Raw genomic sequence first — 13,878 nt, forward strand, 5'->3', positions numbered from 1 at the left:
TTCTAATATATATTTTATGTTACAAAAGGAAAGTAGTATTCCTCGTCATGTATTATCCACGAAGACCTTTTCATATATGATGTTATTTTTTCGCTAACATTCACCGTTGGGCTAAAGATCGGGACCAGGACTCCACACTCTTGAAATCTATTATACATAGGTTAAATTTGACCACAAATTCGAAAAGAATGACCCAAATGTAGTAGAATTGCATACTTGCTTTATCAAAATTGGCCATAATTTGGATTTGATACAGCAAAAAGAAATTTTTTGGATTTTCTTGACGTCATCAAGGTCAAAAAATTGATATTTTCGATATTATAGCCAAATATTATCCGATTTGATTGGATTTTTTTTTGAATCCCACTAATTTTGGGTCATACTTTTCATCCTTGATGTTATTTTTTTGCTACCATTCATCGTTGGGCTAAATATCGGGACCAGGACTCCACATTCTTGAAATCTATTATATATAGATTAAATTTGACCACAAATTCAAAAAGAATGACCCAAATTTAGTAGAATTACATACTTGGCTTATCAAAATTGGCCATAATTTGGATTTGATACAGCAAAAAGAAATTTTTTGGAATTTAATGACGTCATCAAGTTGAAAAAATTGATATTTTCGACATTACAGTCAAATATTATCCGATTTGATTGGAATTTTTTTTGAATCCCACTAATTTTGGTTCAAACTTTTCATTTTTGATGTTATTTTTTTGCTACCATGCACCGTTGGGCTACTTATCGGGACCAGGACTCCACATTCTTGAAACCTATTATATATAGGTTAAATTTGACCACAAATTCGAAAAGAATGACCCAAATTTAGTAGAATTGCAAACTTGGTTTATCAAAATTGGCCATAATTTGGATGTGATAGAGCAAAATTAAATTTTATGGATTTTAATGACGTCATCAAGTTTAAAAAATTGATATTTTCCATATTACAGCCAAATATTATCCAATTTGATTGGAATTTTTTTTTGAATCCCACTAATTTTGGATCAAACTTTTCATCTTTGATTTTATTTTTTTTGCTACCATTCACCGTTGGGCTAATTATCGGGACCAAGAACCTACATTCTTGAAACGTATTAAAGATTTAGACAAACTATTTTGGTCAAGAAAATAAATATCAGATCTTGTTGCCAACATCGCATCCTCAATCGGAAAACTTGTTTCAGATTCAAAATAGATCAATTAAATAAATCTTTAACAAACTCCAGCACCACATAACTTTAAATCAAAACCAATAAGATTGAGTACAGTGTATTTAGAAAATTCGAACGAAATACATCTCTAAACATACCACAAACATATCGAATAAAACGAAGAAGGTATACACCATATAACATCTTGAAGATGTTACCCAATGAATTGTTGTATTGTGTGGTTTAATAGTTAGTTTGGTTTGGTTTGAGGGTCTATACCTTTCTTATAGTTAAATGAGAGAATATGGGGGTATGTTGTTGTTATTTACGTGCCTCATCAGTTTACAATGACCCCCTGATACATGTGATGTGTGTTTCTTCAACACACCACCGGTGAAATGGTAGATAGTAGGTGTGTGTTTCACTTTACAGTGTGGTGGAATACTTTAGTATTATGTGTAAAATTTATTAGATTTAAGAAATTCTATGCTCGTTAACATTCTATACAACGATAGGATCTCGTCAAAGTAACGTTAATATATGAGAAATTGTGTCAAGAAGGTTAACGAATTTTTTTCTCTTCGAAAATAATAAATTCTGAATGAGACGATGTTGATAATAATTATTTTCACAGATTATATTACAAATAAAGAATCGCAATTTGGGTAATATCATTCTTATTATGCACACGCTTGGTTGCACTAAAAAGTGGATAATAATTTTAATTGTAATGTAAATTTCAAAGCGTGGGATGCTCACTACATTCATTCTTTAAATTAACTGATTTGACATAAATTAAGCTAAATAAATCATTTAATTAGCGATTTTATATCTCTGATCTATAATTTTTTAAATGTATAACTACATAAAACTTTCTAAACGTAACTTTTAAAATATAAACAGTTTTTTAACTCATGTTCTATAAATTCCTATAAAAACTTAAATCATAACAAATAAGAGAAAAAAATACATTCATACATATACAGAAAATTTAATACAAATAAAATACATTACATATAAAATAAAATGAGAAATAAATAGTATTTAAAATCTAATTGTAAAATCTAGTTTCTCTAGGATGTTCTATGCAATTTTCTTATTCATATTCCCATAAATACAAAATACATAGACTTATTTATTATGTCTATCTTTATTTAATAGTAAAAACATCGGAAATGACAAATCACACTCTAGCGTCTTGAAAATGCTCATTTTTTCAAGTATTTTATATCTCTTTTCCGAACTTTCAAATTCAATTATGAATGAATCGGACTTACCATCGATTTTATTGGCTAAGTATGTGTTTATGCAAAAATATCATTGAAGTTATGTTCTTTTTGGACCAAAACTTTCTGATTTTTCCTCTCCTGGACCAAATGTTGAGTACGCCCATTTCGATGTCATTGTTTGTGGTTACCTTTAAGGGGTCAAACCTTAGATTTCAACATCGTTCGCGTGTTATTTGGTTATTTACTGAAACAAAACAGTTTGTTTAAAATTTCTTACCAAACGAAAAAAAATTCATTATTCTCATTCTGAATTCATTTACATTTCTTTGGTTCTACCCTAAACTATAGGTAAGTGTCTGGAGGTTCCCTGCAAAACTTAAAATCTGTTTGGAATCGATTCCACTCTTTTGAAAAATTAAATTTATTATTTCTAGATCATGTTTTCTTAGCATCGTCTTCAAATCGTGTATATGCATTCTCATTAATGCCCTTTATAAGCAGGTAAAATTTTGATTACCTCTTACGGAGTTAAATTTTTAGATTTGAGATGTTAAAGTTTGCGTTTTTAACATATAAATCCTATATTGAAGTAGTTTTCTTATGTTAGAAGGCTAATTTTCTTAAGATTAATCTGGAAAACTAATATTCATTTATTAAAAACAATAACAAATTTTTTTCTATAAAGAAAATATAACAAGCGACACTCGTTTTTCCATAAAATACATTTAAAGTGATAAAATGAATGGCATTTGTGTGTAATTTTTTGTATAAGTGCATAATCTATGCCATATATCGAAAAATATTACTCTTAATTTTCGTCTAATTTTTCCGAGTTTTAACAGAATTTACTCTCAAAATTTGAAACATAAGTCTCAAACATTTTCATACACTAATTTTTTTGGGAACGCGTCCTTAAATAAATTTTAATTTTGATGGTGCTTTCGTGTAACCAGCCCCGGTAAAATGCATCTTCATCTTCAACACATATGTATGTGTATAGAAAAGTATGTATAGAAAATCTATACAAGTATTCGTTGTTTTGTGCTTTATAGAGATAAGAGTCATCTAAATACATTCCAATGCTTTCTTCTTCCTTAAAATAGTCATTGTGTCTGTCTACCACTCCATACATGCATATATAGTGTAAAAGTACAGGTTCTCTATTAGTAGAGTAGGACTCCCAACCAACTCCTCTCATAGTCATATGAGATGAACAACTTACTACATTAAAATAGAAGAACTACTTATACTGTATAGCCTTGCAATACATATAACTACTAAAACTACTAGTAAACTTTACATGAAGAACATATGTTGATAGCTGCTAGTAGAATGTTTAGTAAACAATACTACCTATATATGTATAGTAGCTACGTTGATAATAATAAACAATACTTATTTATGTTATATAGAAAACTAGAAATAGAGTATTTTCTATAAATTTAAAACACAGGGTTAACTAATAGTTTCTAAACAGTCAAACAAACAAAAAAGCAATCTTGGTTCCAAACTTCCCTTAGTACCTTTTTGGTACTAAACGTGTAAGTGGAAACCATACACATGGACCTGTAAATAAACCCAAAAAAAAAACCTGTACAGAAAGATACTATTTTTCATTTAAAAAAGTAAGTATCAAACTAAAATACGAAGCGTATCAGTTCAAATGAAATTAATTGCAAATTGAACTTTTCGATGCAATAATTTTGAAACCCAGTCAAAATTTTGAATCAGCAACGAATTTGGAAAGTTTCAAATTAATTTTGTTGAAGCCTATTCAAAATTTGTATACCCTGATAACTGGGAGTTGCAACTCGTCAACTGGCGATAACAATTCGTACTATTTAAAAGCAGAAGAAGACCAGAATTAAGTAGTTGTGATTTCGACTACCAGATGCCAATACTTACTATCATAATATACATCAAGGTATACTGATTTTCGTCCCAAGTTTGTAACGCTTAAAAATATTGATGCTACGAAAAAACTTTGGCATAGGTGTTTATAACATCACCTAATTAGTCCATTTTCGGTTGTCCATCCGCCTGTTTGCAGTCACGATAACTCAAAAATGAAATGAGATTTCAAGCTGAAATTTTATAGCGTGCTCAGAACGTAAAAAGTGATGCTAAGTTCGTAAATGAGCAACATTTTGTAAGCCGTTAGGGATAAAACTGTTTACCCTTGTGGGCGCATTCCATTTTCTCTAAAGTTTTAAAAGATAGCGAGTTGAAAATTTGCAGTTTCAACTAGTGATCTTTTGAAACAATCTCGAAAAAAAAATTCTAGATAAAACTTTCGAAAATTCATTTAAAATTTTGAGTAAATGTGAATAAAGCGAAAAATATTTCAATTTTAGATTAATTCTCATTCAAACCACTTATTTAAGTATTTTATAATTGAATACGAATGAATTTTTGATTCCTTCCAGTTTATTTCCGATTTATTTGAACACAGAAATTCAAGCATTCGTTAAGTATTATAAAATGGTGAGGAACTTTTGAATAGTCCTTAAAATATATTTGTATTATAGCATAAATGATAATATTATTAATATTAAATATTAGTATATTTCAAATATAGTGAATTAGAAATACATTTTCATTATTCTAGTTATTGTTTTAAATGCTATTATTATAATTGACTATATATATTTTAAGAGATAGAGAAGGTAATGAAATTAATTAAATTAGAAAATCAGTAACGTTGATTTTAAACATTCAACTTATTTAAACGTAATAATAATACGTATTAAATTAAAACCCAGACAGACATAATAATATTTCGACTTAAAATTTTAGTCTGTACAGTATTGGATTAGTTAAAATTAATATTATATGTTTTTCAAATCGAAATATATTCGAATTTATTTATATTTAAGAAAAAAGATTATGAGAAAATAGGAAAATTCTTTTACTGGGGAAAAATTCGGAAGCGGAACTTATAAAAAAAATACCCACATAGTAATGTTTCATGTAGTTACTCTTTTATGTTGGTAAAACATCACAGCTGTACCGGTCTTGGTATAACATGTAGCTAGCTTCACATACAACTGTCAAAACAAATACTGTATACAATTTCAAATCTGTGTTTTAAAAATTTATTTAAAATTAAAAAAAATTTACTTAAAATGGCATCAAGTACAGATATTTTACGATTAAATGATCATAAAATAACAAAAACAATAAAAAATAGTTTATCAAAAAGTATTAAAAACTCAAAAAATGTGATAACTGTGCAAGATGATGTATTATTTGTATGGAATCCTGAAGATTGTTGTATACTTACGTTAAATTTAAAATTGTTACGCAGTAAATCAGTTGAAGAAGTTCATTATCAGGTATGGTTCTTCAAAATTGTGATAAATTTGGCTAAATGTGTTAAAAAAACTGCATGCGGAATACATGGACATAACCTATATGTTGTGTGAAGTTGTGAAAATCGATAATTTCGCGCAGTGTCTGTTTTATATCACTTTATAGTACATCATTTGAAAGTTGAAATTTGTTGATGAGTTAATTAATCAGTTATTTTCTTTTCAATAATTGTTTCTGAAGAATTATGGTCGTATATTTTAGGCTCTAAAGCAGCATTTGTGTTTACCACCAATTCTTAAAGCATCTTGTTGATTTATTTGTCTTCAAATGGCCGTTATAATTTTTGTCGCCGCACAATATTGGATTGAATTATTACTTCATGAAATTCAAAATGCCCAAAAATCCAGTTCATTTTTGATTAGATAATTAGTTTTTGAGATATCTTCAATAATCGCTCTAGAATTTAGAATGTCAGATGTAATTTCGTCCGATAACATTTAAAATACTCGGCCTATGGTCAAATGAACCCGATTATTGTGTTTTTTCGGTAAAAATTACTTTATGAAAAGAGTTTTACCAGTTCGTTTGATGATTGAATGCTTCATTTATGAGATATTGATCAAAATCCATACGAAGAACGGATTTTCGAATTCATTTCTGGCATTATGCAAGAAAATGTTTGTTTAATAATCAAATGGGAATACTTTTTTGATATTTATGCTGGAATTACTTCTTGAGGTTCCAAATACATAAAACTTCAGTTATTTTTTTGGCTAGATATGCAGTTTTTGAAATATCTCTGATAGTTGCTCCAAAATTTAGGGTTCCAGATAGGAATTTTTCTGATAATATTTAAAATACTCGGCCTATCGTCAAATGAATCTGTTTCTTTTATTTTTTCGCCAAAGTTACTCATATTGAGTATAACCAAATTCCGAAACAAATTATATTGTCATTTTTTTCAGCTTTTGTTAATCGCAAAAACAAATTTGTTTGCCTTTTTTATGTTTTATTATTTTATTTTATTTTTTAACAAAATTGGTGGAAGTAAACCCCCTTTTTTCACCCTCTAACACGCTTTTCATCCTACAAACTGTTATGAAATATAGAAAATCATTGCCAACTTTTTTAGTCGATGAAATTTTATTATTGACAAATGTCTTTTGAATACATTAACTAGCTCAATAAATTTCTATCACTATTTTTTAATCTCGAAAGGAGTATATTACACACAACCCTCTCCCTAAATGGAGTCCCTATATGATTTTCTTTTTTCATCTTCCGCCTGTTTGAATTTTCCCGATACACATATATGTGAATTATTTTATTTTCAAATAAATAAATATGAAAATATATGCAGTGACACCAAAAAAATTAAGTTGTTACTGTATTCTGGGTGTAAAATGTTTTCTTGATGTTATATTCAGAATTCACATTATTTAGCTATAAGTTTTTCTAAAATAGTCCCCTAGACGGGTAATATTGTAACAAATAACGATGACTGTGAACTGAAGAACTGAACTAGTATGTAGTGAAGGGTTGGGGGTATATATTTGCACTTACACTTCGACAACATGAAAAGTTACTATTATTTGACATTTTTCTTTATTTAAAAAATATTTTTTCTATCTATTGTCGAATTATTGTTATGCGACTAAATTTTTCATCATCGTCAATGTTGTAATAAGAATGGGACTTAGAAAAATCTTTTACATCAGAAATATTCGAAATGTTTCCTTGCTAATCACCAAACTCCTCTGATGGTGTCCACTATTTTGAATTTTCGGTGATAGGATTTCAAAAATTAATCATAACACTATTCTACAGCTTTTGTTTGAAACTTTTTTTTAATATTGCGAATATTTCAATGATTATTTTGAAAATGACAGTTAGCTTTGAGGAAGAATTCTTTGTTTTTACGGCCAAGACTATTTATGTCTACTTTTTCACCTATAATTGGCAGTTTTGATGAAAGTCTTTTTTCACGTAAAATCAATAATTTCGGATATAATTGATTTGTAGCCTGTTATCGAAGATGGGTGACCGGTCGATAGCTGTAATTGATTAATTTTATACAGCCGACTCTTGAATAGGACTAACAGTTTTCGAACTGTGCCATTGTAATGTTTTTGTTGTACATGAAAGAGAAAATGTCCAGAGTTTCATTTAGGCCATCTCTTCGTCGATATCATCAAAACGTATGAATTATTTATGAAAGCTGTGTTTTAAGTTACTTTGACTAAAAATGGCGGCCTTACTACTGTTGATGGTAGGCAGTGTTTCTTTTAGTATCATCAAAACTTATGAATTATTTATAAAGGATGTGTGGAAAGTAATTTTGACTAAAAATGTCGACCTTGATGGTATGCAATGTATTTATTATCATATCGCAATAAATGAATTTCACTATATATTATTGTATTTTAAAAAATTGACTGAAATGAAGTTCATCGTTCCTATTTTGCATATGAAACTGACAAATAGAATCAAATATATATTGTTGTTCCCGCTGGAGACATTTTTTTTCGTTTTGCTGTTACATATTTTGCTGTTTGCTTCTAGTTGAAATTGTGTACAAGTTGTTAACATACATTATTTATTAGTGAATATAAGAAATACACACATACTCCAATATTCAGTTAAAGAAGTGATATGTGAACTACCACTCAAATAGTCTAACAGCTAGTAGACGAAAATATTATGTAATCATTGATAGCCTCAATCCCCTTTATTCTGTTGAATTCTTCTTTCAAATTTCGGGAGGATTTCGCATGATATTGTGGAAAATACTCAATCAATCGTCAAATAGATCCGTTTTTTTCGGGTCCAAATTATTCTATAAACCGAGGTTTATCAAATTAACAAGCAAAAAGTTGATTATTATGTTTTTAAAACTTTCTGAGTAACATTTTTATGCCATGTATATATGAAGTATATCTAGGTATACTAAGTTTAGTTCCAAGTTTGTAAAGCTTAAAAATATTGATGCTAAGAACAAAATTTTGGTATATGTGTTCATAAAATCACCTAATTAGTCCATTTTCGGATGTCTGTCCGTCTGTCTGCCTGCCTGTCGACACGATAACTCAAAAACGAAAAGAGATATCAAGTTGAAATTTTTATAGCGTGCTAAGGACGTAAAGAGGTCAAATTCATGAATGACGACCAACATAGGTCAAGGTCTTGGATCCGTAGAACCCATTTGCTTAGAAAAATTATATAGTGTGTAGATACAGGTACCAATTGTTTATATTTTAAATTTATACGTTACAAATATTAAGTATGCGTTTGTTTATCTTTCTATATTTACATGACGTAAAAAAACCAACGAATGCATAATCCACACTGTTTATACATGGTATTTCAACAATTAACTGAGTCAATTGCTTGTTTTTTTTTTTAGATAAAATACAGAATACTTTTTACCTACTCTTATTTTTCCATTTTTGATGAATTTCTAAGAAAAGCTATTTCACGAGTAAATTATATTAAAACTCTTTGATCGAAATGTATCTTTTTGGTTTTATAGCTCTTTGACTAATAGTCATACAACGAATGAGGTTTCTATTCGCGTTATTTTTGTTTACATCAACTACCCATCATATATTTTACATCTGTAATGTGACTTTGTTCGTTGTTTACGCTTCATAAGTTCAATACAACAACAAATTTTTAGTGAACTTTAAAATTGCTTTTTTTTTTTCTTATTTTTTAGAAATATTTTTTATTGTTGTTATAAATTTGTAAATAAGGTTATTGAGGAGAATACGAGAAGAATAGAAGTTTATTTGTGATTTTATGTAGATTTTATTATTTTTTATTAGAGCTATAGTTTTTTTTTCTCTATAATATTTTAAAAGGGGCGAGTGGTTATGATTTAGTGATAAGAGGAAATAATTTCAGAGTATTTCTAGGAATAAAATGGTCCGATTTGAATATTTCAACATTTAAAAAAATTAATGAAATCGTCCCGAAATAACAGTTCGAAAAATTGCGCGAGATAGTATAATAATAACTTGCTAGGACTGTCCTTGCTAAGAATGTATTTAAACCATTTATCGCCATTAAATTACGTAAAGTATTAAAAAGAGGAAAATATCTAAAGAATTCTTCTTTTTTTTTCTACAAATAAAAACAAAAACTTGAAAAGTATTTCCTGTATCCTGAATTCAATTATCTTCTAAAATATCCATTTTACCTTTAACAATTTTAATAGCAAACTTAAAGCTTATGCTTTTTCATTATTTACTACAAAATATTCAGTCACTAGTGCAGCAACCATTCACAATTTCCAGAAAGTATCTAAAACGTTCGAGTTTCACATTATAGTGTTAACAAACTATTTGTAAGAATAAATACAACAATACCTTGTGTACATTCATAAACAAGAAAAATTGAAACAGTACAGAACAATTTGTGTCCTGAACGGTGTAATCTTTACTATTGGGACAATCACTAAGGACGTCAAGTATTTAATATGGCAACCATAAGCATGCTTAAATCTTTTTAAAAAAATCCGCAGTGGTCTATGTAATAATTAGACCATTAAAAGAATGGGCTTTGAATGACAATTAAGTTCATTCATACATTTGAACAGTACTGTGATAAATTACTATAGTTTTTTAATACCTATCTGTTTATTAAAACGTCTGTTGAAAAACTCCGTTTTAGACTGTTATAGTAGTTCTATTTTAATGTAAGTGTTGTCGCATGGCAAAATGATTTATTGAAGACAATAGATAAGAGAAACACAAAAATAATAGCGATGAACTTTTAACGACTCCAGGGGAAAATTTCTGGGCTGTGATCAATTTCGAAAACCTTAAAAATTGAGAAATGCCAAAAAATTTCAGATGCTGGAAAGGATAATTCCTTATAAAGTGATTAATATAATTTCTGTGTCTTTGAGATTGAGCTTGAAGGGCCTGATTCTTTATCGATATCTCGGAATCTATAAATTCAGCGTCCATTTTTAACTCAAATTTTTTGAGTAGATTTACGTTTGTAAATAATTTTTAATAGTAAATAATTACAATCTGAAGCAAATACCTCATTTCCGTTTTTCCCATGGTTCTGATTCTTCAGCGATTTTTTGAATACTCAGGGAAATGTTAAGCTTAAAGCATCTTTCGGCAGTACCCATACTTGAAAGCCTGAAGTTCATTTAGTCAATTCGATCACTATTCTGAATTTGGAAAAATCGCGGGAATATGACCCATTTTTATTGAAAAATGGCAATGAAATTAATTGATTTAGAGATTTGGCAATCAGCAAAAATCGGTTTCAGAAATCCTTTTGGGTATATGTTTTCGATTTCGAAAAATCAGAAGGTCAACTAGGCGAAGGATATTGCTCCACTCCCTTAAAAAGTGGTAGAGGTAAATGTGACAATTTTCAATCTGACAACATAGATTTTTAAGTTTCGGGGAAGCTTTGATATACGTATCAGAGTACGACTTTCAGAGGTTGCTAATTTGAGTAAAACAAGACTGTTTTTTCCCTACAATTTCATCAAGAATGTGTCATTATTTTTCCAATTAGAATGTATCTAGATACATACATCACTATACACATATATATAAAATATACTGTTGTAGTATTTCCTGTTCAGTTGTTCAGACTTCCGCCGGAGATATTTTAAACATCACCCATTATAATATGTTGTATAGATAGCAGTACTGTAGAGAACCAAGCTCTTGCTAGATATGTGAAGTAATAAGTATTGCCGCGTATAGTTTTGTTACAATTACTATACGATACGATACATCCACACATTACACTTAGACTCTATACGATCTACTTACTTGTAACGCGGAGGAGTTCTACTTAGAAGAAGGGATGTTGATAAGTTTGACGATGTTAAAATATATAGTTTTATATTATGTTAGAGGTATTGTTATTATTAAATGGGTATTAATGTAGTTAATGTTAGTTAAGTTGAATTGCTAAGTATAGTAATACTCACTTGTTACGATATTGCTGAAGAAAATCGTCGTTATTTGACTTTACAATTCAGATTGCAGCGCCATTTTCGATAAAGAAGCTGTCTTTAACTCCCGAACCAAAAAAGAGGTGTTATAAGTTTGATCGGTATGTGTGTCTGACTTTCTGTGGCATCATAGCGTTTGAACGGATGAACCGATTTAGATTGTTTTTTGTTTCGTTTGAAAAGTAATTTATTGGGGAGTGTTCTTAGCTATGCTTCAGGTGCGAGTTTAGAATTTCGTTACCGGAACAACTATAAAATAATGGCGATGATCCTCAAAATCTGTTCAGTTTGGAGACAGCTTAAAGGAAAAAGATAATTTATTGGAGAGTGTTCTTTGATGCGTTTTATGTGCGAGTTAAGGGTTACGTACCTGGAATATTTCTCGGGAGATTTTTAACGTTTGTACGGGCATTACACTATTCATGGCGTAAAAATCTAGGAACTTTTATAGGAACAGGCCTTATTCGAAAACTATTCATTCGAGTGAATTATTTTTTATGTCATTTACATTGTGATTCGATTTACGTGAATAGTATTAGCTCCGTGCGTGAGTTTCGTTTCCATGGTAACGATACACTACTTTAATTATAGAATTGTATGGATGCATATACATTGTAAGGATTGCATTTAAGACTTACATTTAAAATTTAATATTCTTGTCTCACAAATTTAAATAAATAATTATGATAATTTACATTTGAAAAATAATATTTGTTCAATTTGATTTCTTATTTTCACAATTTTTAATGCATTAAGTTTAATTAATTCGTGTTTTTCAATAATTTTAATTTGACATTTCTATTACATTAACATGTAAAGAATTGCAAATTAGTCATAACAGCCCCCTTTGACTCCAAAATTTTTCACTTAAAGCGCTGGCATCGATTTTATTGTCCCTACCATGACTACGCACACAACGAATAGTCATACGAAGGAACCTTCAATATTTGTCTCGGCCACTTGGTTGAAAATTTCTTCCCCTTCCAAGTCGTTATAGACTATTTTCACTATTTATAATACCTCTTAGTTCAACAATTCTTATTATAATAATTTCAATTATCTAACATTATTAGTATTAATATTTGATTATTACTTTAACTCTTATTACTTAGATTATAGTTGATAATGTAATTTTACATTAAATCTTATTAGTAATTTATGGCCCAGAATATCAGCAAAGATAGTTTTGTTTATGAACTTTCACTGTTTAAATATTTTTATTATGGCAACAGTTCGAAATTTCTTCCCCTTCAATAAGGGATCGTATTTCTACATGGAATTAAATATTTTTCAAAGTAGTTTAAAAGCGAAAAATATTGGTTAAGTTTGTTTCAGAACTATTCGCTAACAAAGTTGTCCTCTGATGTGTATATCGTCAAGGAAATTAAAAATTTTTCGTATGTCAAATTTTGAATTTATTTCATTGGCTCTACGGTTTATTTTGATCTTCCACAACCAAAATGTGATTCGAAGATCAACTTGCGATCTACTATATTGATCACGGAAACTCATGGGGAATGAAAAATGGCATAAATAATAACAATTAAAAGTGAACTTGGCATGCGAATCACGATTAGGATATAGGACGCCAATTTGTAAAATTACTCATAAATGGAATTTATCAAGTTGAATTTATTATTCTCAAACCTTTAATATTCTCCAAGCTAGAGGACACAAGAGTTACTTCCAAGGTCGAATGTTTTGGTATATAAAAATAAGGAACTTATTATTTTTTATTCGTATAGAAACTTTTTTTCTAAATTTGATTAAAATATTTGGTTAAACTAATTGTAATTTATTAAACAATAACAATAATTTCTTGTTAACATGAATAAATTTTATTGTATAAAATAACTTGGTAACAATTTAAGTATATATTTTTGTTATATTTTATCATCCATATAATCATAATATGTACAAGTTGATCTATGTATTTTAAGTAATTTTAAAAACTATCTAACGATAAAATGTCTTTTTGTGATTTTGGTGTATTAATTACTTCTAGCGATGATTTTATCTATTTTATCTTAAAAATACACAAATCGGATTTGTTTAGTGATTGGATTCGTGGTTTCTGAGATATCGTCCAAAAGTTCATCTGAAAAACGCTTTATTGGATCGATTTTCGGCAATTTCTTAGAAACTATTTGTCAAATGATCGGAATTTTTGTGACCTTTGAGTTCTCAATAC

At 28.9% G+C, this 13,878-nt stretch overlaps 1 protein-coding gene across 1 annotated transcript in view; it reads left to right on the plus strand.

Annotated features, from left to right (window-relative positions):
• The first annotated feature begins 5,460 nt into the window (after nucleotides 1-5,460).
• Nucleotides 5,461-13,878, plus strand: part of LOC123300516 (nuclear pore complex protein Nup88) — a 162,275-nt gene continuing 153,857 nt past the window's right edge. Inside the window, exon 1 of the mRNA XM_044883100.1 lies at nucleotides 5,461-5,721. Coding sequence (XP_044739035.1) covers nucleotides 5,512-5,721 — 210 coding nt within the window. The 5' untranslated portion in view covers nucleotides 5,461-5,511. The remainder of the gene's footprint in view (nucleotides 5,722-13,878) is intronic.

This window comes from Chrysoperla carnea, chromosome 5 (assembly GCF_905475395.1).
Source record: "Chrysoperla carnea chromosome 5, inChrCarn1.1, whole genome shotgun sequence".
Classification (NCBI taxonomy): Eukaryota; Metazoa; Arthropoda; class Insecta; order Neuroptera; family Chrysopidae; genus Chrysoperla; species Chrysoperla carnea.